The sequence below is a fragment of the Hippocampus guttulatus genome, chromosome 2 (assembly GCF_054856545.1).
Source record: "Hippocampus guttulatus isolate MCC_2025c chromosome 2, RoL_Hgut_1.0, whole genome shotgun sequence".
Taxonomy (NCBI): domain Eukaryota; kingdom Metazoa; phylum Chordata; class Actinopteri; order Syngnathiformes; family Syngnathidae; genus Hippocampus; species Hippocampus guttulatus.
In genome coordinates, this window is record NC_141262.1 from 19,901,129 (window position 1) to 19,927,438 (window position 26,310).

General features: G+C 41.4%; 1 protein-coding gene across 2 annotated transcripts in view; it reads right to left on the bottom strand.

Moving 5' to 3' along the window:
• Nucleotides 1–26,310, bottom strand: part of fgf13a (fibroblast growth factor 13a) — a 105,133-nt gene that overhangs the window by 43,800 nt on the left and 35,023 nt on the right. The window contains exon 3 of one of the 2 annotated variants that reach the window (XM_086101201.1): nt 14,604–14,771. The exons of the other annotated variant lie outside the window; for it this stretch is intronic. Within the exon in view, the coding sequence (XP_085957327.1) occupies nt 14,604–14,771 (168 nt within the window). The remainder of the gene's footprint in view (nt 1–14,603; nt 14,772–26,310) is intronic. 2 annotated transcript variants of the gene reach the window in all.

Consider the following 26,310-nt stretch of genomic DNA (forward strand, 5'->3'; position numbering starts at 1 on the left):
CACACTTTTTAGATTCTACCATGATTTCAGTGTTCATACGCTACTTTTAAGCACTTTTCAAACTCGATCATGCTTCTTACAGAACATCATATTGAAATATAGATACGTGGAAAAATAATAAAAATTATTTTATCACGGTGACCAAACCTTTTGCATCTCAAATCATCTTTCCCAATATGATTGAATAGAAATGCCATTAATCCGTTCCAAACCAACCCCCGTCAAGAAAAGTTTTGAATATGTTTTTATTGAGGAAAATAGCACACCGTCACATTACCCTTTATAAAAAAGTATCCTAATTACATAATTAAATCAAATGCTATTTCAATCAATTAAATGAACAGTTTTTGCATCAAGATTAATTCTTTGCAGCTCCTTCTGGTGTGCGCAACTTGGCCTCCACAGGGCAATATAATAATACATGGAGACGCAAACAAGGCCTTCTCCTCTAACTTCTCTGAATGACTCAATAAGCTGCATTAATATTGATCGTTCTTTGCAGAGGATAAAGGATATATACCGATCAGTGTTGTTGTATATTCTGTCGTCGTGAGTTGATGCACGGTTTGCATTCAAATATCGGTTGCTTAAAGTGTTATTACACCACCAAAATGATGGTGTGTAAAAACCAAAATGTTTTTCATTGATTGTAAACATTAAAGGTAAGTGAACTTCTATAAGGCAAAGCTATGTAGTTTGGTTCAGACTTAGACACTACAAATACATTATGTGCTCTCCGAATTTAATAAGCAAACATTTGTCATCATCCGGATTCATGCAGTTCCTCGTGTTCTCCCCCCCTTCCCCACCCCCAAAAAGAACCCTTTTGTCTCTCAGCTTTTCAGGACCACTAGGCACATTTCTGTCCTCAGTGTTACCCCATCCCATCTCCGTGACTTGTCCTCAAGGAAAACTGTAAATTATGCAATGAGGTCAATGTGCACTGGAGCCAACGAGGATGTGAACTTTAATGAAGCTCATTTTAGTTTGGACACAGGCCGCTTACTGGATCCCGCACACCGTTGGTGCGCTCGAATAGTTGACATTGTACCGTGATTGTAGCTGACTGCAGAGCAGCCAGAGGAGGCCGAAGAAGACATTTTAAAGCATCCCACAGTGGCTGTGAATCGCAACGCAGTGGGGATTGCGCGGCTCAGATTGGCTGAGATTATTTGAGTACTTGAAAGACCCAAGCAATAGCTACAATGGAGAGGGGGCGGGGGGGATGACAGTAAATGGGTCAATATCACTATGAAGTGCCTTGGGTGCGCTTATCAGAATCACTTAGTCATCGTGGAAATGTCGCAGAATAATAAAACTCTGTTTCATTGTCAACATTTGCACACTTACCAGTACAAAGTTTAGGTTCTTAAAATTTGTATATGTGATTCGATAATTGCTGACAACTCAGGTGCAAAGATTATTTCGTCCTGAATTATGGTGATACAGGATAGCGTTAAACGGTTTTTCTCATTTTTTGATGGGGGAGGGGGGGGGGGTCATAGCTAAAATGGTGCCCGGTGCTATACTTGAGTTGCTTCTCTCCGACTACATAAGAAATTGAGTGCCTTGAATTGAGATAAACCAACTAGCTTTACCGACACCCCGAAAATGCATCGTCCCTTTGGATAGGCCACTGGCGTGGTTGCTTTAGAGCGCCTTGTTGTTTGCCATGAGTGTACGCACATCACACAGAGATCGACAGAAAAGCAATGAGGGGGTGGGGGTGGTATTTTTTTATTTAGTCCGACTTGACAGTCAGTGTGTAGGCCCAAGCTTTGAGCTTGCGTGGACACTAACGTTAGAGTGCCTTGTTGTCACTGCAGAGAAAAGCTGCACGATGACTAGGTGGGATTTTTTTCATATCTGAAATCAATAGTTATGTGTCGGCCGAAGAAAGGTGTGAGACAAAGTCACATCCGTTTTATTCCAGTGGTAGTTGATTGACATTTGATAGTTGAGCAGGGCATTGTTGAAGCGACCCAAGCGCTTGATTTCTTTCACAATTTTGAAGTCTCATATTGTATACGTGGTGATTTTTTCTTTAATCATGCAAAATTTGGCGGTTTACAACTTTTGTTCGTGACGTGTCAAATTGAGAAGACATTTATTTTCACTTCATGCTGAGATTGAAATCCACCGTGTCAGCATCAGCAATTTTCTGTTCACAGTCAATTCTTAAAAAAAATGTGGGAACTTGACCCATATGCCTTTCGAACAGCATATCATCTACGTACTACAATGAATATGAAGTTCAACAGAAAATCTCAACTTTTAGGGGGAAGCAGTACCATCTCAAATGACACATTCTGGTGATATTGCCTCAAACGTGACTGGACTGTTGTATAAATGGGTCATGTTCCCGATCAGAACCAGAATGGTCTCACGCCTGCCTTTCATCTTTCATCCGAGCCGAGCTTGCCGGTGATGTCATCCCAGAGAGCAATAAATAGAAGTGTAATGGCGATGGACGGTGGGAGATGAGCGTTTGGGAGGAGCAGTGCAGCACTGACAGAGAACCATCCAGAGCGGAGGAATCAAAAGTAGGGCAAAACGCAGCAGTGAGGCAAAAGTGGGTCTCTCTGTCTGCACACCGAGTCTAACGCCGCTAAAAACCACAGGCAGGCATTGGATTGGTGATATTGCAGCGCAGTCTTAAATCCTAACACATTGTTCTAATCTAATCCCTTTGTCTACATTACATGGTGATGGGATCCGAACAGATCACTTTCAGGCCAACCTGTACGTGAAACAGACGAGACAAATGCTCCCGATGAAAACAGTCACAGTGATGAACGCCAACTGCATGTGATGCATTTGTTTTACACGCTGGGAGGACAGGAGTACAAACAGAAACGGCGATTGCCCGCTGCGGATGGCAACATCAGTAATCTGTTGACGCTCTCACGCAGCATCTAATCGCCCGCGCCAACAGTTAAGTAGGAATAAACCCTGTTTCGTATGTGTGCATCTTTCGGTCCCGCTGTGTTAATGAAGTCATTTAAAAAAAAAAAAAAAGCAAGAAAGGGAAGCCAAATGATCCAATGGCACAAGAGTGGATTATTTATTTCTGGGTTGGTTTGTTTCTGAATAAGTTTGTGTATGTTGGGTATTACCTCACTCACTTTTTTTTCCATCTTCATAACAGCTACTCATCTGACTCTAAATCAACGAGGGCAAACCTGTCTCTCGCTTTGTCTCTAGCTCTCTGGTGTCCATTTGCACGCATGTCAGATCCCCCCCCTCCAAAAAAACCACAAAAAAAAATCACTTCTGTTTGGCACTACAACCAATTCTGAATACTAAGACAAAAACATGGAGGAGGCCAAAGGTTTGTAGCAAATAACATTGACAGCTAAGTACATAAATAAAGATGTACTTTATTGTATCGTATTGTAGGTAGGACTCTTGAAATTTTCTTTTTTTTTTTTTTAAACCATTTTGGGGTGGGGGGGGGATACAAGTCAAAAATCCAATGCCTTTCACTGCCTGTCAATTATATGCACATTTCTGTTTTTCTGGGTTGGCGCGGGCTATCTCCCGTGAATATCTGGCGTTCCACAGTAGAATTTTAAATTGTAATATCACCATTCACCACTAGATGACAGACATTGCTTGTTTGTACATGCACTTGGCCTTATTTCTTTTTTAAATTATTTTCATATTTTTATCATATTTTGTACATTTGTGATGATAAACACTGTACCCGATTCATAACATTTTGAGTGAATTAATGTTAAAAAACAAACAAACATGCACTTAATTTTGGCTGCTTTTCAACAGTTTTGTGCCGGCCTTGAATGTCAATTTTTATGCATGAGAGACCTTTCAACTGGGGGCAAACAAATTACAGAATGTGGTCAGTAGCACTGTTGGAAAATTGTACGCCCATCCCTGACCTAATCGTTGACTTCTTGTGTTTACATGCAGAGATCTCTATGGCAATGTCACAGATACTACAGTAGTCTCTTTAGTACCATCCATTGTGGTGTTGATAGTAAGGCTGTTATTTTAGTCTACGTGCTGTTGCTTTACAAGAAGAAAGCTCCACAAGCACAATTTAAGATTACAATCAAATAAGTCTCCTCCACTGGGGCCTACAAAACAAGAGGCTCCATATCGTTGTTTGACCAGAGGGGGAGTAATTACACAATGTCGCCTGCTCCCTCTGTGCCCCTCCCATCCTATGAGGCCCAAAAGCCAGCTATGCAACCAGTGCGAGGCTATGCTTTAACGTGATTGAATAATTCCACGGAGCGCGAGTGAAGGTTGAGTGGTGAAATCGCCGGAGCTCATGTCACATTAGTGAGGCTGAAGTTTCGTGGGTAAAGCAAGCTACTGCTGTGCTTTGTTTTGATGTTGCAAAGGTCAGAAACGAGCTCGCTCAACCTCACGGGGTAAGAAATAGCAAACAGGAATGTTCCTGGATCTCCGGGCGTGACGTGTAATATGCAACATCATCGTGCCAGGGTCAAAGAGATTAAGACGTAATCATCAACGCACTGGCAGATTAAAGATGGCGGTTTTGTGATAATGATGATGATGATGACTTTGCATGAGATCATCAGTACACCCAGTTGGCACATTACTCGCAAACACGCGACAGAAGCCGGCCAGATCACACGTGTCCAGGTACGCCCGGGAGTCTTTTTGGTGGCATTTTGATGATTATGCTCTTTCTCATCAAAATCCAGTTGTTGCCCTTTTCTGTTCACATTATACGCACATGATAGAGTCCTGCATTGATGTTTTTTTTTTAATACTTCTGCCAGAAAATGTGTGGCAGAAAAAAAAAACAGAAGTGAAAGAGTGCGAAAATAAAATACAGTCCACATCTGTCGATATGTTCTGACAGGCTGTGATTAGACGTGCCAAGTCCAAAGATGATTCCAAAGACTGGAATGACAAGCAAATGCTAATGGTTGCCGTCAGGCTTCAGAGCATGCAAGCGTATTAAACTTCCCAAGAAAAATGTGAATACACGCACATGCACATGGCTCACAAGTGAAAATGAGCCGCTGTATTCACTTGAGTGGTCTAACTACACTTTTGTCATTTGAATAGAACAATACGGGAATTTTGACAAACTTGGAGCATTCAATTATTGGACTCAGCACTTTTTCCTGATTCAGCAACGCCACACTGGGCCAAGTCCAAGATGGCAAAAAAAAAAAACATCCCAGAAATGAACAGAGATTGATAGAAGATGCGGGGAAAGTAAGTAGTGCTTCAGTTTGGGTGGCTGGACATCTTCATGTTAACAAAGTAGCATATGCCAATCTTATTCATCATCTTTCATGACATATTGTTCAGTTGACAAACTTTTGATCTCGGAACACTACTGAATTAATTTTGTGTGATCCCAATTAGTTTCTTCTTCACATCTACAAGGGACGAAATATCCTTAGAAGTCTTACTTGTCTCCCCTTCTTTCTTTGTTTAGTCAGTAGTTAACTATGCTTTGAGTATTATCTTCATTTCATAACGGCTGCGTAGAGCTCTCAAAGTAGTTGTCTGTTTTGAGTGTGTGTTGGGGAATGCACGTGTTATACGTTTTATATTTTACGCAACAATTGGTCCCCGCTAATAATCACCACTAGATGGCATCGGAACACGAACAGGGAAATAAATCAATGGGGAACATAAAGAGACCGTAACACCACATATAAGGTGCATCGAATTATAAGGCGCACTGTCGGCTTTTGAGAAAATTGAATGCTTATAGTGCGGAAAATACGGTAAATGAAGTGGTGCCTTTAAAGTCAAACATCTGCGATTTAGAATTTGCAGAACCCCCTGTTTACTCGCACATTTTCTTTAACTGCATCCTCCAGTTTGTGTCATTATTTTCTGGGAGCGACAAATATTGGTGGATTTTTGCCAATCGCTGTCATGGTCAATCCCTAACCTACAAACAGTAGAAATGATCGGTTACAGCTCTGCCATTATATTTGTTTATTTTCTATGGTTTCTGATCGTTATCATTACATGTCCTTCAGGGAATAACATTTCTATATTACCGCAATGTGAAACGGTTAACTGGTCTTTGTCACAGTTTTACTCTCTCTGGATTTTCACCGTACATTCTTCTTCAAAATGTTAAGACTGTAAATACACACAGCCCAACAAGCATGGGCGCTTTGTCTTTGTGTGTAGCCAATCAAACAAAAACAGGAGTACAATCTGCTGGGAATTTGTCGACGCAGGTGAAGGGCACGTCACGCGGCCAAAGCAGCTCGCACCGAGGTTCTTTTAACAAACACCCGCGCAGGGAAATGGCAGAGCAGCGCACGCCTAACGAACCGAGCCGGATGCTACAAGCGAGCCGGCTCGCAGTCTTGACATTCAAAGAATGAGTCTTTCATTAACAGTATGCAGTATTTATGTCTAACCTCTCCATTGTCTTGGCACATGCATTTAAAATGACCTTGATCACAGCGGGCTCCTAATGATGCAGTGAAAGGGAATGAATATTTGACAAGACCACTCGACATGAGTTTCATTGAGTATTTTTATTCTTTGAATGGAAGAGGAGCGTTCTTGCCTGATGCGGTCATCATGGTACATGGGAGGTTTATTTGGAAAAATAAGTCTTTTGGCCCAAAAGATGATATTACATTTAGACTCAGATACTATAATATAGCGTTGCTCTTCCTGACATAAATCGAAACGCAAGGCTGATGCTACTTCCAACCCTGACCTGCCATGTGCTGTCATCTGTCTGCCTAGAAATGTTCACATTTCAGCCAACAAGAATTCCAATTCAATCTTGAGAAAATGTCCTCTGCCTGCTGAACGTATGCTGATTCATGTATTGCACATTCAGCAAAAGTAAATTTGACAAAATGTCTCCATTTCAGCTGCCAAAATATATCTGCAATATCATTTAAGATCATTTTTGTGTCTGTATTCGCCTTATTGTTATTATTTTACAAAGACTGAATATATTATTGTGTTAGCTAAAATGATATTTTCGGGTAAGATCTGAATTTGCGCATTCCTATTTTACACTTTGGTCTATATGACAATCATGAGATCAAAACCTTTGCAAGTAAATACGTGGAGGCCTACTTTTCTATTTTTACTTGAGTCATGTCATTCTTAAGAAACAGCACTCTTACGTAAGTAAAGCTAACCCTCTAACCCAAATCTTGACCTTAAAATTGAATCCCATCCAACCTCTCCAGAACGGTAAGCCGTTTCTGTGTCACTCCAAACACTTTTTGGTTCTGAAAGAATGCTTTTTTTGTTCTAAACCCAACATGAATACGTACAGTACATCAAGATTTATTTTAAAAACCTATTGAACAAATGGGGTTAGACCCCAATGTCGTGCTTGAGTAGAAAGATGACGGTTACTTTTTAAATCAAGCAAGCTAAAGGGTGAAATATGAAACACAGGCGCACATCAACAACAAACGTCCTTGTACGTTGTCTTAATGACAACATAAATCACTTTTGCTTTACTTACTTCCAAAGAAGCTGTAAGAGCATGGATGGGAAAAGAGATTCCCCCCACAGATCACTTAAGTCGACAACAAATTGGCAAAAGCAAGCTTGGAACAGCCTGGACACGATCCAGACAATTAAGCACCATTAGCAAGCAAGTAAACAAACAATCAGTGTCAAGGCCAGCAAAAATATGCACTGACGAAAAGAGGAGAAGGGCCCAAGAGGCAGACAACGCTTGACTTAAAAGTTGTTCTTTCTCCCGTACGTGGACAAATTACTCTTCTGGTTTTTAATCTTCCCTGGAAGTCATCGTTGGCTGCCATGTTTGCATGATGACACCAAGTGTTTCATAAGCCGTGCATGGTAAAAAGGCTGACATGCCCCTTAGTGGCCTCTGACATTAACAGACGCATGCCGTGATTTTATATAACACAGCAGGATTAGGACAAACTGCTGTCAACACCATTTTAAAGTCACCGCAAAACAAAGACATTTAAAACAATAGCTGAATAGCAAGAAAACAGTACGTGCAGTAAAACATGAAAAAAAATGCAGAGTCTCATGCCGAGTCAAACGCCAAAGAATAAAAATTTGTTTTAAGATGAGTTTTAAAGATGGACAGATCGGAAGCTTGCCTAATGTCTCACGGAAGGTCATTCAAAAGGGAGGGAACGGCCATTTCGACATTTAAAGACGCAGAAAATAATGTTAAGGGCGGCACAGTGATCGACTGGTTAGCACATCCGCCCCACGGTGCAGAGGTCGTGGGTTCAAGTCGACTCCGGCCTTCCCATGTGGAGTTTGCCTGTGTGGGTTGTCCGCAGGTACTCCGGTTTCTTCCCACAATCAAAAAATACACATAGTCGATTAATTGAACACACCAAACGGTCACTAGGTGTGATTGTGAAGAGTTGTTCATCTATGTGTGCTCTGTGATTGGCTGGCGACCAGTTCAGGGTGTCCCGCGCCTACTACCCGAAGACAGCTGGGATAGGCTCCAGCACGCCTGCAACCCTTGTGAAAAGTGGCTTGGGTAATGGATGGATGGATGGAAAAGAATGTTACAACGAGCTCTAAAGTGGACAAGCAGTCAGGGAGGGGAGACCAGAATTGGAGTTTATGTACTCCCTCCTATAAACTCCAGTTAGGAGGCAAGCAGTATTTTGGACCAACTGGAGACGCTGGAGGTGATACTGGCTGCCCCCACAATAAAGTGCATTACAGTACTTCAGACGAGATGTGATGAAGGCATGGATTAATTGAACATGGATTACATGGAAATTATTGACCGTGCCAAAAGAAATAAAAATACAGAGAGATCTACAAGACGCTTAATTTTTACTGGCTATATTTTAAATCCTCTTAGAATATTTGGCATAGCCCTTCTGAGCTCTTAATGTCTAAGAGGCACTTTGTGAAACTTCATGATGAAAAAGGCCCCATTAAGCTTTTAGAGGGTCCCCAAAAAGGTCAGAGAAGCTCTGCCAGACGGCAAATGTGACATTGACACTCTCCTGCCAGCCTAGCCTAGCGTCTCCAGACACCCAATCACATTAACACACGCATTATTTATTCAGGGGGGCCCGGTGGTCCAGTGGTTAGCGGATCGACCTCACAGTGCAGAGGTACCCGTTTCAATTCCAGCTCCGGCCTCTCTGTGTGGAGTTTGCATGTTCTCCCTGGGCCTCCGTGGGTTTTCTCCAGGTACTCCGTTTTCCTCCCACATTCCAAAAACATGCGTGGCAGGCTGGTTGAACACTCTAAATTGTCCATATGTGTGAGTGTGAGCGTGGATGGTTGTTCGTCTGTGTGCCCTGCGATTGGCTGGCAACAGGTTCAGTGTGTGCCCTGCTTACTGCCCGAAGACGGCTGGGATAGGCTCCAGCCCCCCCCCCCCCCGCAACCCTTCTGAATAAGTGTATTGGAAAATGGATTGATGGATGGATTATTTATTCAGCAATACGTAGACCTCGACAAACAAAAGCTGGCGCTGAAAGACCAACTTCAAAGGCCAAACAAAGTAAGCTATTATCGACTCATCCGTATCTTGTTGATGCGATGGCGGCGCAGTACCAGATGAGATGCAACAGAATGCAGTTATGAGGAGCGATGGCGTCTCCGTCAAAGGTAATTGCGCTGCGCCGGCTTTGCGGTGAATCACCACCACACATTTTGCAGCGGCTGCGGGAAATGAAGAGAGATGAGCCTCACTCGTGGTGTGTGACTGCTTCCATTCTTGGGGCTGAGTGAGCAGCAGATGAGCTATTTTCTCTGTATGGATGAGACTAATTGATGAGGACGGTGAACTGAATGCTGAGAAGCGCAGGTGCTGAATAACACGAAAACTAAATTTGAGCTTTGCTTGAGACGGAGAGTTTAGCACTCACTTGAGAGACTTGAGTCAACATCACAAGATTTTGAAGATTATGTAAAGATTGGTATTTTGAAAGCAAATCTGATGAAGAAGAAGAAAAACTCAAAAAAATCTAAATGTGTCTTCTTCTGTTCTTTGTACATATGTAATTTAAAAAATTAATCCTCTCAATAAAATATACAGGGAAACACTAATCATATTTAGATTTAAAAATAATTTTCCATTTGGTGGTCATGTATATTTTAGCTAAAAAAAAGATTACTGTTAAGACCATTGTCTGATAAAAGCGTTTATTTTCATTCTTTTCCCCCAGGAGATAAATTATCCAACATTAATCGTCTTCCTTGTTAATACGGCCATATCCAATGTTCTAAATTTAGAGTTGAATAGATTTAGATTATGAACTTAATTCTTTCCCCGAGCATTGTGTTCACTCACAATTTACTGTTTTTTGATGATTTTTCAATACAACAAAGAATTTTCCAAATCCCCAAAAAATGAAGGATAAAATTGGCACATATTTTTAAGATTTCTGCTAATCGAAAATAAGTGAGTTTTTCAGGTCATATTTTTACAGAAACAAACTTAAGTTAGGTGACTTAGTGAATGTTCAACTGGGAATCAGCGAGGCTTCATTTTAAGGGTTTTATCAACAAAAGGTCCAAGTGTGCCAAATTTAATGGAGTTCCACAGGGATGAATGCACCGACCAATGATGATTGAGTCTTTAATGACAGGAAAAAGATTAGAGCTACTCAATATGGACAAAATTGAGAGTCATCTTTGGAGATCCCCACCTAACCAGAACCTAATAGCGTGAGCACGATAGGCTTATTCCTTGCTGTACTCAGTACGAGGTAGAACAGCCACGGAAAACCACTTCCACCATACGCTTTGGTGTTTACACGTCAATGTGGATATTTGTCTGTCTGTGTATCTATAAATCGCAGAGCATGAGCGAGTCAACACAAAATCTCTCGCCTGCATTATGGATGCGCTATTTACACAGATCTGCCCCCTCAGGCGTGCTGTTTTGTTTCCAGTTTTGGAGAGACGGCACAAAAGTAAAAGAGTGGCACGCTCCAACTCCTGAGATGTTGGTGGCACAAATTCAACTAAAAGAGAATGAGGCAGTAAGCTGACTGCTTGCAGGTAGCGCATACACGTGTTGATGAAGAGGATTACGGTTCACCGTCAGATTTGGGCCCTTGCGTTTCTCTGCAGCTTTGCGCCGATGCCACTGTGACTCATCTGTGGCGCCAGAGATCCAAACCTGATTCACTAATTTGTGTCCTTAACGGAGGCAGAGAGTGGATCCTATCATCTCCTGCAGGAAAACTCGATTACACACACTCCGAAACAGTACAGTGTGCATCTATCTTTTCTCTCTTGCCGTTATCTCCTGACCCAAGTGGTTGAGGCAGATAGTCACCACATAAGAGGCTTGCAGGGGGACTCGAGTCACATGACTTGACTCAAACTTAAGTCGGCAAGGGTATGACTTTTGAATTTCTTGGAAAACATTTTTGAGGAAAAAAAAACAAAACGTTGGTATTCATGAAACTCAATGTGAATATTTTAGAGTTGAGTCTTCAGTCTTGCCTGTGTACAGCTGAAAAATGTCCATTTTCAAAATGCAAACACACCGATGTGTTGTGACTAAGCAAGACTGGCTGACTTCACTTAAGACTTGCTGAGCCTAAGTATTCGCTAGACTCGACGTGCTTGATTTTTATTGCCACCGTAACTTGCTTGAAACTTGAAAGTTAAGATTTGTACATAGTATGTGGATGCAGAGATGGGAATGAAAGGTAATAATAGCTTATCTTCGAAACTGGAAGATAGAAATAGGAAGATAACTGCAGGTCCATCTGCAAAACGCAAGTTGGTAGCATGTTTCTAAGAAAACTGATACACTTTCTAAGATTGCTCCAACAGTTGTAAAACATAGCAAGTAGATGTGCAACGATTAAGCGATTAATCGACAACTAATTATCAAATTATTCTGTAATTATTTTTGATCATCGAGGAATCAATTGGATTTTTTTCCCAATACAAGTGTCAAAATTCTCATAATTTGAGCTCCTCAACAGTAAATATTACCCAATTTCTGTACTTCTCCTATGAAAGTAAACCGACTATCTTTGCTTTTCCATCGGAAAACACTGATCAAAATTTTTGCCTATTTTCTGACATGTTATGAACCAAACAAGTCACTAAATCATAATGAATTAATGTTTGTGCATTTTCTACACCGTCACTTTGAAATAATGTCATGATTTTTTAATAAAGGGATGGAAATTAAAATGTTTTTAATCATATTCAGTGATTAAACAACAAAAAAAATCAACAGATTAATCAATGATGAAATTAATCGTTATTTGCAGCCCTGCAAGAGGAAGGAATGCCGCAGATAATTGGCACGCATGCTGCACATCAACAAGCGGACAGTTCTTCAAATCTGCTGTGTCACAAAGTCATTTGAATGTTGCGTCCCGCGCATGCATTTGTGTCGACTCCTCCCCCGCATGGTTAAACACAGTTTCCCTCTGTAATGACGTCCTCACCGGCAGCTTACATAAGACCTGTGGTCTCCCCCCCCCCCCCCCCCACTCCACTTCTCCTTAGTAAACTAAATCACGTCTAAGTGAAGCAGCAACTAAACTGAATAATGCATTTGCCAGGAGCAGCTCTTCACACATCAGGCAAGCGCACGTGTCCGAGCGCCGTCACGTCGGCCACGGACAGGTCAACCGTTATCGAAGGCGCCCGGAACTCTTCTCAGGTCAGCGCGTAATGAGCGCTACTTTGCCGAAAGCACAGAAGCTTGGAAACAATTGATAGCTTACCTATCAGCGAGTCTGCAAAGGAAAGCAATTTCTACAAGCGCGCCAACTCTATTGGGAGAGGAGGATGATCAATGAGGGCTTCATTGAGGCCGGGTGCCAGTAGGTGCAGTGTACGGTGGAATGGAGAAGTAGCTTATTCTGAATACAGAACGATTCAACGGGGGTTTTCCTCAAGCTTTTTTGGGGTACAGGGACCCCTTACAGCGGGTAGAATTTTTTCCCAAGGGTGCACTCATCATTCTGAAGCGAATCAACAATGACCATGTTTAGCCCAAAATGCAATAGGAATTTAAAAGTTGTCTCTTTTTGAGAAGAATGTCCGTTTTGATATTTTGCAAGCTTTACATGATCAAAGATGTTTGTTTTTTTTGAAAGTGACAAACAAAAATAGTCATCTGAAATTTAACTTACCAAAATGAAATCATAATATGAGAATGAAAGCCAATTTCGATAACGTCAGAAAGTCATAATTCAGCAAGGTAATTTATTTTTGAAATAGGACAATTTTTATGACTTTTTCTTTTTTTACCTGATCCCCACTTACCGGTACTCACATTTTTCAGCTTTTGAAATTCTTTTTTTAAAGAAGTATCAATTTGCTGATTTTTACTATTTGCTGGCTGTTGGATTGATCTTATGTGATACAAGTACCGGGGTCCATTGTATATTCCTGAAAAAAAGAACAAAAAACCCTGCTTTTTTAAAAAGCTTTTAATTGACACAACGTTCAGTAGGAAGGAGTAATTTCAGTATTATGTTATTTTATTGGACCATATATGCATGCATCCATTTTTAAAGTGAAACCAAATTTATCGCAAATTGTTTTGCTGACCCTCAAGGGTCCGGGGACCCTACTTTGAGAAGCACCGCACCTCATGTTACTTAGTGTGAGCTCTAAGAGAGAGCGGGAAGTGAAACGAGGTTTTCACAGACAGACGCAGCGTAAGCACAAGGGACGTTTCGGTTTGAGGACAAGATGATTTTCTCTTTAGACCATGACAATATTTTCAGTTGAAAATGATGTCATATGAATTGTCCTAAAGTCACCCTGTTGGTTGTCTGCAAAACAGCATCAGCTAAACCAGGGGTGCCCATTACGTGGATCCTGATCTACCGGTAGATCTAAGACAGGTCCCAAGTAGATCCGAGGAGTGTCGAGGAGAAAAAAAACAAACAACCATTTGTGTGTTTTTGTACATGCTAGTAATATATTTTTTGTGTTAATGTACGCTGCACCCTAATCATCCTATCAGTCCCATTTTCACAAAAAAATATTTAAAAAATACAATAAAGCAGGTAAATCTTGAATTTACGGTGCCGCGGGATTACGTCACCGGAAGTTGTTAGCGCTCAGCAGTCTGCAATTGCAGCTTGTGATTAGAGCTGTTGCGCTCTATCTTTTATCGTCATTATTCTCATTCAGAGTTTGCTTCGTATACAATTCACCGAGGGCACGGGCAAAGAATAGGAATCTAGGAGGGCCCAGGGAAGCACTTTAAAATGGTACGTGTGAGCCATGATAGTTAACAGGCTACAAAAGTGCATCGCATGCCTCAGTTTCAGGCTGTTTCTCATCATGGCATGTGTGTGTGTGTGTGTGCGCGCGCGCGTGCCGGTAAGGGCAGATCCGGGGAGGTTAGTTGATCGAAAAGTAGATCTTTGGTCCAAAAGGTTTGGGCAGCCCTGAGCTAAACATTCAGATACACACACACATTTGGATACTAACATAGTCGAGAGGGAGAGCAGTTACCCACCCGCCCCCCCCCCCCAAACAATGAGCAGGAATTAAAGAGTCTGGAGGAGAAGGAGCTTTCAGTTCACACAGAACAGAAGAAAGAGGTTGGTGGTGGGAAGGGGGGAAAGGGTAAGACAAATACGGGCAGTGGGGGAGCGTGAGTAAATCAAAACAAGGATGGGGTGAGAACAAACCTTCGGGTTCAGCGTTCTCTTTGTGGACGGCTTGCTTCAGCGGGCAGCAGAAGATTTCGTGACACTTAGCACGAAAGGGGGACCCTTTACTCCTTATATCCGCAGAGTGGATGGAGTCCTGCCGTAACATAATGTACTCCTGGGTACCTGGGGCAGCATCATCCTGGACTGCGGCGGTGCCATAACAGAATGAACTGGGGTTAGAAAACTCAACACACTCATAGAAAGAAAAAAACCCAAAACAACAACAACAGAAAATGCTTTGAAAACCAAACACGGGCAAAGAAAGTCAACAAAGGTAGCTTTAAATCTAGACGATTGGGAATATTTTAAGGCAGAGGGGAAAGAGAAAGGAGTAATCCTTAGTGCCCACTCAGGGTTGAACAATTTCAGATCAGACCAATGACTGGATGCTTACTTTTTATGATCACATCAAACATTCATTTTTATAATGTCGAGCTTATTTTAAATTTTAAATTTCCCCAGTGTGGGACTAATAAAGGATATCTTATCTTATTGATCGACCACCGCTTGTCTTGATTTTATCATTTGAGCAGACACTGGAATTTTGTCTTTCGACTCCTACCTTCGCTGGATGCTAACCTAGGGCTGCTAGTCAGCTAGCATTAGCAGATGCCTTTTCGGATGGCTGTGCCTTTATTTTATAAAAGGATAGCCTAGCATATTTTTTGTCAAATATTTTCACACACTTGAGGAAACACTTTTAGTTTGCCACCACCTGTTGATTTTAGTCTGTTTTATTGAACATAGGATGAGCAGATTGTCGACTTTAGGACATGGCTGCCATTGACTAGTTTGACTGAACTGAAAAAAGGTTTTGTTGAATTTATTCAAATTTTATTTTGCCAAATGGTTGCATGAACTAAAATCATCTGGATCCACTGAGATTTTTTTTAGTAGATGTATAATCTACCTAAAAAAATGTACCTGGATCCAGGTGATTTTATTTTGAGCAGCCACTTGACAAAATAAAATGGTGTAAATTTAACATGATATTTTTTTCAGTGTAGACAGTCCACCTCCTACCTTCCATCTGGTTTCCTCTTTTTGAACTATTTTAAGTTGTGTTAATGCCTATTTAATGGTACTTACTAAGGGTGTGGAATTTTGTAACATTTGGTCATTTTCAACTTCAGCTCTAAGTAAGTAAGAAGTAAGAAAACCTTCATTAGTCTCGCAATGGAGAAATTCCCAATTCACAGCAGCAAAGTTATGAAAGGAAGAAGTAGAACAACAAAATAACTAAACAATGTTATATTTTTTTTCATCAAATTCCACCTTTGGCCAACTGCAACCCATATACTGTATATATATATATTTTTTTATTACTTTTATTTAGTGGATTGAACCGTACAATTTGGGTAAAACGGGTTTCACTCTAGAGGAGGGCTGTCTAAGTCTGGTCCTCGAGGGCCTCTATCCAGCCTGTTTTAGATGTCTTCCTATTCCAACACGCTTGATTCAAATGACCGGGATTGTTATGAGACTTCGCAGAGCTTGCTGATGAGCTGATCATTTGAACCAGATGTGTTGGAGGAGGGAGACATCTAAAACAGGCTCTTGAAGACTGGATCTTTGGGGTTTTCATGATTTCTACCAGGTTATTGATTCATTTTTGGACAAATGAGCAATTGTATGTTATAATTTAAGAAGTGCCGTAGTACTCGTACATTAACAGTATAAGAAAAAGGTCATGCTGAGAATACTTAAAACATTTAATTTGGGGGTTGTTTCACAACCCAACTGGAATTTGAAGGGTTAAAAATATCAAACTACGTTAATAGATTTTTAATAGTAATGAGAAAAAAAATTGTTACAAACTTTAAGGCCAAAAATAGGCGCAAAGAAGCTGAAGGGATAGTAAAATCAATCAAGGTCTGGTGGTTTAAAAAATAAATAAATAAATAAAAAAGCACACATCTCAATTTAACCAGATAGGAGAAACAGAATAGCTGACTCCTGACTATTCATGTTTTGGCAGGCACTGACAACGGGGTGCAGCAACAGTTGCAACAAGCTGCAAGGCAAGCGTGCAGTTTGGAAGGTCAACTCATTGTTAAGTCACAGGTAACCCCATATTTCCACGCAAGCAGGCAAGCAGGTGTGCAGGCATGCACGGGACCCCCAGGTCACACCAGGCAAAGGGGGCACATTCGACATCATGCTCACCCCGAGTGATGCTCAGCACTTAGTGCATGTGCACACATGTGAACGTATGTGTCTAATCCTCTTCTGGGATCCTGTGAAAAGCCCTGGAAGTGTGTGTGTTGCATCTGTCCTCTTGTGAACACAGGCACAGCTTGGCACCGATCACTGACCCACTTTCTAGCTGTTGGGGGATTAGCAACTAACAAAATCAGGACAAATAAATGTGGTCTTCGCTTCCCCTAATGGACTTAAGCGTGCCTCTCTCTGAACAGAAACGACTACTGAGGAACTTTAGAATCACCACAACCAACATCAATGTCACCCTTCATTTACAGCATGTGTGTTTTGACATAGGAGACACCCAATTTATGATTTGTTCATGATACGAGTCGTTTCCTTTTTCTTTCTTTTTTTTTTAATAAATTAATTGTTTTGCTTAGAAGTGAAGTTAACTCACTTTTCAACAAGCAGCATTTTGGTAGAACAATTACCCCAAAAAAGAAGCGACAAGCTGTTTCTTGCCACTCCCAATGGACATTTTCTGTCAAACGAAACATAAAATAAAATAACTCACATTATGTGCTCAAAACAACCTGATAGCTTTTCCTTAGTAAAGTCCGCATAGCTATATGTTAACAAAGTAAAACCGTACATGCAGGTTAACAAATAGCATCAGTCTTCCAGCGTAATAAGCCCTTGAAGCAATGGATATTTAAACACAAATGATGGAGAAAAATATGTAGACAGTAAAAATTACCCAAAGGAATATGTATTCTATATCTTCTGCAAACCAACAACTAATATTAGTGAGAAGTGACTGTCTCCATGTTCTTTCGTATGTCTGTATTACACTGCCAAGGTATGCACACCAGAAGGAGCAGCACAATCTCCATTGACCTGAACCCCCCCCAAAAAAAGTGGCAAAAACTGTTTTATTCTTTCGATTTAATTACATCCTTACTGTGTGATTTTACAAAGAACAATATTGTAAGGTTCTATTCTCATGATTAAAATAAAAAGCCAAATACATTTGTTGTTTGTTTTTTATGTTCCTTTCATTTCAATGGGGAAAGATTATTTCAGACACAAGTTTTGAGTTTTGAACATGGGCATGTAAGAAATAAAACTTGGTCTTAATGCTACATAACTGAGAGGTATATGCAATATTTTGCCCTTCTCTGAGGTAAATAAAGCAACTAGAATATTATGAACAGCTCTCAGTGTGGTGAAATGCACTCCTCACTGCAAACTACAACCATAATGAATATCATATTGCTGATTGATGATAACTCTTTGAAAATTGTTTATTTATTTCACACATCTCTTGCTCTGGATCGGATACAGGCGTACCAAACGACAAGATAAATAGGGTTTTCTGGAAAAAAGAAATCTGTTCAGGTGTATTTATAAAAATGTTTAAACTTAATTATTGTCAAGCCAGTTGGTTCCTTTGCATGGTAACAGCATGCAGAGAATCTGTGCTACTTATTCAGAATAAAACCCAGCAACTTCACATTTGATATCTGAACTCCTGTCTTACATTTGGTCATATATTTAGGCAAACTAAAATAATAATAATAATTTGGTTTAAATCATGGTATGACCAGCATGGGGAAAATAAGGAACGCCCAATTAAAGAGCAAGACTCGACTTCCATTTGAGTCATTAATCATGATGTCAACAAATTACTGACGGCTAATTTTAGAAAGAAAAGAAAGAAAGAAATCCCCACATAAAATCTCCAGTCCTCCCCACCGTGACAGGTCCCCTATCCGGGAGCCCGATTTTTGCTCAACCACAGCATCTTGAAATAGGCTACATACATTGCATACAACCACCACTAACAAAGCTAGATAATCAGGGTTGCACAGGCAGAAACATTTAATCACTTAATCCATTATATGAGACAGGACAATAAATTATCTGCATCCCCTATTCCTCCTACAGCACAGATGTCAAAGTCAAGGCCAGATCTGGGCCGCCACATCATTTTATGTGGCCCGCGAAAGCAAGTCAACATTATCAAGTTTGATGATGCGTGCTAAAGTCTGAACTAAAAATGTCAAATTGTCATATGTAATCCACAATAACAGTCATTATTCTTGACTTCTGATTTTGAAACTCATTATCCATCAATTTGTTGTGCGCTGTGTATGTAATATGTGGAGGGGATTCAACATGTATATGGTTTCCCCAAATTCATAACGGCCCTCCAAGGGAAACCATAACTACAATGTGGCCTGCGACAAAAATGAGCTCGATACCCCTGTCCTACAGGCTTCTTAATACTCTAAAGTGACATTTCTGCACCAGCGGAAGGTCAAGAGAAAGCCCACAGACAAGCCCCTGTGCGAAAAATCTACAACTACCAAAACTTTAATGGAGCTGAAGAATGACTGAGAGGATGCCATTGTGGTGAAGCACGCGCTTCAAATGAAAAAGTCATTGAATCAGAATACCGTGCCGATGACCGAATGCCAGAGGGCGCGTGCATACGTTGTTGGAGATCAGCAGCATTCCACATCGCAAACCAAAACTAGAGAACAATTCTGCTTACCCATCTCCGCGTAAAGACTTGGGCAGACACTACGGGCTATTTCAAATCTGTTCACGATGCCGTTTCTTGACTAATGCGCGAATTATTTATGTCTTGTGACCTGTTGTAACTGTCATATGCTTGTGCAGGAGTTTTTTGCCTCACTCAAATTATCCTCAAATGAGGGTAGTTCGAGCGTGGGGTTTTTTTTCTCCCCCTCTCCCTCCCTTGTTGCTTTCTGACTTTCGGGTTGAGTGAACGCTGGCGCGTTTTGGCTGCCGCTGCTCAACCCGTATTGTTTTGTGTTTTTTGTTATTGTAAAGTGTCCTTGGGTGTCTTGAAAGGCGCTTATAAATAAAATCTATTATTATTATTATTATTATTGTTCCCCCCATGATTTTGACCCCATTCAGCTGCAACTGAGCCCCTGGGGGGCGGGGTTGCGGGGGCAGGGCCATGGCCATCCATCAAGGTGAACTAACCCTCACACGTCTCACAAATTGATTTTTAAAAAAAAACAAAAATCAAATGCAAACAAGAATCACGCTACCACGGGCTCCATAAAGAGCTCAGTCGACATTCAGAAAAAAATGTCCCTGGTGGAGGGTTGCTTGAATCTCATTAGCTTGAATTGTAATGGACAATGGAAAATATTTGAAATGTTTCTCAATGTTTTTTTTTTGTTTTGTTTTGATTTTTAAAATGGACCGAAATCCAGAGCTTGAATCGCAATCATGCATCTTGCTGTATGAAACTTCAGAACAGGAAATGAGCAATAGACAGGTCAGTCCTGGCTGCTCGATACAATATGGCCACGATGACAACAATGATAAATTAAGACCACTGAAATGTTCGTGCGGTTCAGTTAATAAAAAAAAAGTTTTATGGCAGGGAACAAAGTGGAGGTCAGCCAACATCTTCTGCATTTCATTGTAACCATGAATTTCTGTCTTGTATCCATCTCCCCATCCCTTTTTACTAGCGGGTGAGGTGGGACCCGTGCCAACTAACTTTGAGGAAGAGGCAGGGCAATCCTTGAACTGGTCACTGGCCAGTTGAAGAGCACATACACTCATTCACACTCAATCCCACCGAGGGAAAATGAAATCATTCCTCACAACTATACCAACTAGTATGCTGTGAGAGATCATATATGTTTCGCGGGAAGGGGGCATTGAGAATAGCCAGAAGTGGCTTGGGCATCTGGTTTAGGATGCCTCCTGGACACCTGCGTAGTGAGGTGTTCAGGGCTGAATTCACCAGGAGGAGGCAGGCTCGGGACAGGGTGGAGAATTTTTCAACTGGCCTGGGAACATCTCTGGATCCCCCCCGGAAACGTTGGATGAAATGGCTTGGGAAGGAGAAGTCTGTTCTTTCCTGCTTAGGTTGATTTCTCTTGCATCCCGACCAAGCATTTGACATCCTCCACAGGTTTCCGAGTTGTCCCTTAGAGATAGGGACATAAACTCGGTCATCTGAGAGTGGGCATCGAAAATAGCCAGAAGATGTGGCTTGGGCACCTGGTTTAGGATGCCGCCAAGAAACCTCCATGGTGAGGTGTTCCAGGAACAGCCCACAAGGAGGAAGCCCTGGGGAAGACCGAGGACATGGTGGAGAGTTTCTGAGCTGGCCTGGGCACATCTCTGGATCCCCTCAGTAAGATGGATGAAGTGGCTGGGGAAAAAGAAGCCACAGTTTCCCTGCACTGGTTGATCCCTCTACAAACTAACGCCAGAACAAGGAAATTCTAGTTAGGAAGGTCCGTGCCGAGATTTAAACCCACAACCTCTTTGTTATACAAATGTGCTCCCTACATGCGCCATCTTGCCACGCATCTTTGTTCCTGTATTCCCAAACACAAACAGTCGAATTCAAATAAAGCCAAATTCCGGTTTGTCTGCCATAGACACGCATGTGATGGAGTGGACACCAAACAACAAACAAAGGACTGAGGATGGCGGCCATTTTTTACAACCTGTCTCTTTCATCTTTGCCACAGCCTTGATGAAGACTATATATTGCGATTTAAAAGCTGCTTGATGGATGGCACAGGAGGGCCCCGGGTCTCACTGTCTATCAGATCAAGCACTGTGGAGTGAGCCGTCACCGGGGTTTATTATAATCCATGATCTACAGGCACCCGCGTTGCTCCTCTGGACCTTCAGTAGACTGCAATACATGTCCTTGCACCTCTGACAGATATAAATTGCTCTGAAAGGATGAGCTGAGTCCAAAGAGAAGAATCAGGGTTGGGTTGTATCGCGCTTGTGTTACTGGCTCATTTATTTAAACTTTGCCGTTTGACAGAGAAGGCCTCTCCCGGTAATATTTATGGCCAAAGTACCTTCGATGTGATGGGTGCAAGGCAATATTTACTACTTTGAGCATAAACCAAGTGATATGCAATAACCATCCTGCGCCTCCTTGTCCAAGCACGCTTGATTGGGTGTCGACAAGGTGTTGTGTAAGAGGGCAGCGCGAGTTCAAACCTCCTGCTCGCGATACCTGCCTCGGAGTTCAAGGACGTGTCTTATCAAGAGGAGCCCCGCCAGCTCCACAGGAACGCGTTTCAATTTATGACAGCGCGATCTGCTCGATTTACTCAAGTCGTGGCTTCTAAGCAGCGGGAACGCATCCGTCAAACGCTTGACAAATAGCGGGCAGGACAGGCGGAATTAGAATCACATTGACAGCGCCTCTGTGAGTGGCTTGCGTGTTTTACCCGAGTAGGAGAATCGAAGTATGCTGTCTTTTGGGATGATTGTGGTCGAGTGCGGCTCATCGAGAGAAAGTCTGACAACGTTATGGTTGGGTGTCATCTTGCTGACAAGAAAAAAGAAAATTCAAGTGTATTTTTGAAAAATGTACCGTGTCTGCGTCTTAATCTTTTTTTTGCTCTCCAGTTTCATACGCAATCATTCTCTTTGGTGACACAAAGATTTTACTTGAAAATTGAACTGGGTCCTTGTCACAATAACAATTTTGAGGACTTTTGTCACATCATTATTTGCTTGTGTCATGCCTCAAAATCTCTTAAAAATGTTTGACAATAATTTCAGGGGCAAAATATAAATGTATGCCAGAACCCATCCGCCCATCCTGTCCAGGGTGGTGGTGAACTGGAGGACAGTCCCAACTGGATCCTGCAGAAAGGCCTACGACACTCTGGAATGGGTGCCAGTCAGTTAGCGAGGCCAAAAGAAAAGATACCAAAAGCATATTTGGCTCGATAAAACTCAGGATTGAGTTCTTAAAGTTTGATGAGGGGATCTGACTTCTCCATCTAAGCTTTGCTCTCTCTATGTTGCGTTCATTTTTGACATACAAAGCTAAAAACATGAACCGAAAATGGTTGACCCACCAATTGAGTTATCTCGTGCCAAATCTATTTCAGTTTGAATGGGTTTCTTGCTGAGAAGAATAATATCAGACAGATCGAAAAATTACTAGTAATCCGAGCATTGAAAACCCGTCAGGAAGCGACTGTGTTCCACTTATATTCTGATCACCTGATATAATATTCTGATCCCAACCAGATACCATGGCATACCTTTTCAGATGCAGTTTTTAAAGACACCAAATCAGCCATAACAATTAAGTGTCACGTTTCATCAATCTACATTGTGCGTGCTCACGTCATCAATTCATTGCATTATAAATTGAACTGCGCAGCCAATGACATTGACAGCCATACAAAGAAGATTTCAAAAAAGAAAAAACCTCTATGATCAGCAGTGACTCGCTTCTATGAGTGACAGTCTGCTGATGTCACAAGATGACCGGTCATTTATTGGACAGCGCAAGGCGCCATTATGGGATGTTACAAGGCCGCCCTCCGAGGAAAAGGCAGCCACGGTAATGAGGGAAAATTTGGACGGGCTGTCGTAGTGCGAGTTCCATCATCACTGCCTTGGCAGGCTGATAAGGTGGATGTCGCGTGGGTGTGTTTTGTTGTCCACAGTGGAGGTGTGCGTACGGCATTTAATAGTAGGCTCGGCTTGTTAAAAGGGATGTACAGCATGAAACTGTCATGATGGATGTATAGGCAGTTCATGTATTGATCCAGCAACAGAGAGAGGCCTTGGAGAGAGCTCAATCTTGCTGTAGTCTACACATCACGCAACCACACACGCACCACTTGATGAGTCAGAGATGTACAGTATGTCATGAGTCTATGAACCTGGTGGGTGATGGAAGTGGTGTGGGATTGAAACGTAAAACATCACACAAAGGCTCGCTTAGATGAGACAAATGTGTGTGTGTGTGTGACATGATTCAAATAAATAAATAACAGTGCATGCGTTCAAAATTGTCCTTTGAAAAGGGATTTGACAAACGTGGTGCCAAACGTGATGCGTGCGGCACCTTGAGTGATGGCTAGAGAATTCCTTTTTAAGACTGATCTATTGTTGCATAGTTGTAGAAACAGTTGGCCAGGTTACGTGAAGATGATTACAAGGCGATTACAGTGGGGTCGACAGTACCGATATTCATTTGAGTTTACAAACTGTAACTGTGCGGTGAGCTAGTGAGCCCAGTGGCATAAAAATGCATTGTCAGTTGTTTTTCATTTTGTTTATGCTCATGGCCCAGAGGTGCCATTCATACAAATGCAGAATGTTTATGACTTTAATACTGTGTTAGCATAGGTTGGTCAGAGGCCCGGGCTTGTTTTGATGAGACAGAGGTTTGACTCCTGAAAAGTATATTTTATGTCATTGTAAGCCACTGTTATGAGCAGTCAAAACATTAATCCAGGAAAATAGAAAAACCGTACTAAACAATTCAATTAAAATGTATTGCACTTACGTTAAATTGTACCGAAAAAAATGTTCCAAAAAAACCCCCAAAACAAAAACATTTTTTAATGAAGATGAAAAGCAACTGTACTTAAGTTAAATACAACTGCACTTTTACTAGAGATTGATTTGTATTCCATTGACTTTCTTGGGGTCAACTGATTTTTCGGTCCAATGTTTATGACTGAATTTCAGGTTTAATTTTTTTTTTTTAATTATGCATTTAAATCAGTGATTCTTGCTAGACAAAGCCCACGTAACAGCAGTGGCACCAAATTTAGAGAGTCCAATGGGATTTTCAGCACATGGCCCTTTTCACCCTTTTCCCTTAGTTATTCGAAAAACAACAGGCCTGGTTCAAAGATTTTTTTTTCTCTCAAAAAGTGCCAAAAGAGACCTCGACTCCTCCTGGCTCACATTTAAAAGAGCTGACAGTAAGTCAAAACTATTCTTTAATTTCTCAAATCAAAAATAACCACCTACCAAATCCAGGGACCACTCATAAATTAAAACATTAGGTACACAATCCAGTGTGATCCAAATATGGGAGATCAAAAATTGTGACGTGACAGTATTGTTTTGTTTGTGCAGATTTATGACAGCAAGTTCCGCTTCAACTATTGCACATTTAAAAGAAAAATGTATTAAGCTCAACAAAACCCAAGTATGAAACTGATTTTATGATAGAGTGAAATCTGATGTCACGTTTCAACATCAAAACGATTTGTTCCATTACCACACCGCCTGCTTATCACGCAAATAATAAAGTCCACACCGATGGCCCGCTGTTGGAGATAATGTTCAAAAATGACGATCATCAAAGCTTCAACAGTGAACACTTTTTTATGCATCAGATGATTTGTACAGTGCCTCCTCCACACAATGTGAACCGAACACAACAGCAAAACGTATACAGACAGGATATGCATATGTATAATATGCGACCGTGGTCACGCATTACCTACAGATAATATTTGCTCTATTGGCGATCGACGTTTCTCTCCAAGCGGCTCATTTCTCGCTTCGCCGCATACACATCAACCGGATAGGCTAATGTTCGATTAGCATTCAAATTGGTCGCTTTGCGCTGCGCTATTGGATTCAACACAGCGTTGACGAAAAGTACGGCGAGCGTATTGGACAGCCACGTCACCAGCTTTCGAGTAACCAAGCAAGGCAGCTCAATTTCCGCTAGCATCATATCATGTCACACGACTTGGAGTAACAATTTCACCCTCGTATGCAACAATAACCAGACTAAAAAGATGCTAGTTCCCAAGCACCCACATGATTTCAAGCATGCAGCATAAACAATGATGCAGCTGATTTATGAGTTTTTCACAGGCTAACAGGCTTCATGCCGTCAATACATTTACATCCCACGGTAATTCACCCCCTTAGCCCTCGTTTTGGCCCTTAGCCGCTAGCATTCAGGAGAACCAGGTGGTGACCCACATGTCAAAGGGCTTGCTCTTAAATCGGGAAACGGTATCAGCGAGTAGAATCGCCTGAGAGCTAAATTCAGCCTCAGGTTTGTTTGTTTTGGGGGGGGGGGGCATTTATTCACCAAAAATGGTGCAATCAACAACAGCGGGATTAAGAAGAGAACATGAGGGAAAAAAAGGAAGAAAAACATGAAAGAAATTTAAAATGAAGTGGCATTACAAATATGCTCAAAAAAAAAAGCTTATCCCATTTTATATTCCCGTATCATGTCAATTCAAAATAATGTCAAATTATAATGTTACTGAAATTTCCTGTACAGTTCATAAAGGTTCTATGACGGTGTGTTTAATGCTGCGAAGTATTATTTGCATGAGTCCCAATGCGAAGGGAAAAAAAAGTTTTTGGTTGTTTGTTTTTTTACAAAAATGATGAAGTAATAAGTACAAAAGAATTGCACAAAAAAAAGTTTCAATGACGCCTAACTTAAAAACAATAACTTGAAGCCCTGAAATGTATCCTGTACCGGTATTTAAGATGATTTTGACCTCAAATTGCAAATGAAGGGGGGGCCAACAGATGTCAATGGGCAAGTTGCATAACGATGTGCGTATTAGAGCAGCTGCATCATGAAGTCCGACATAGTCACGCGTCACAACATTCGGTACACCTGCACTATCCGGTGAGATCCAGCCCAAGCTCTATCAAGAGCTCTCGTCATTCTTTTGCACGCACAAAACGCTTGTCAGCACTCACCCTT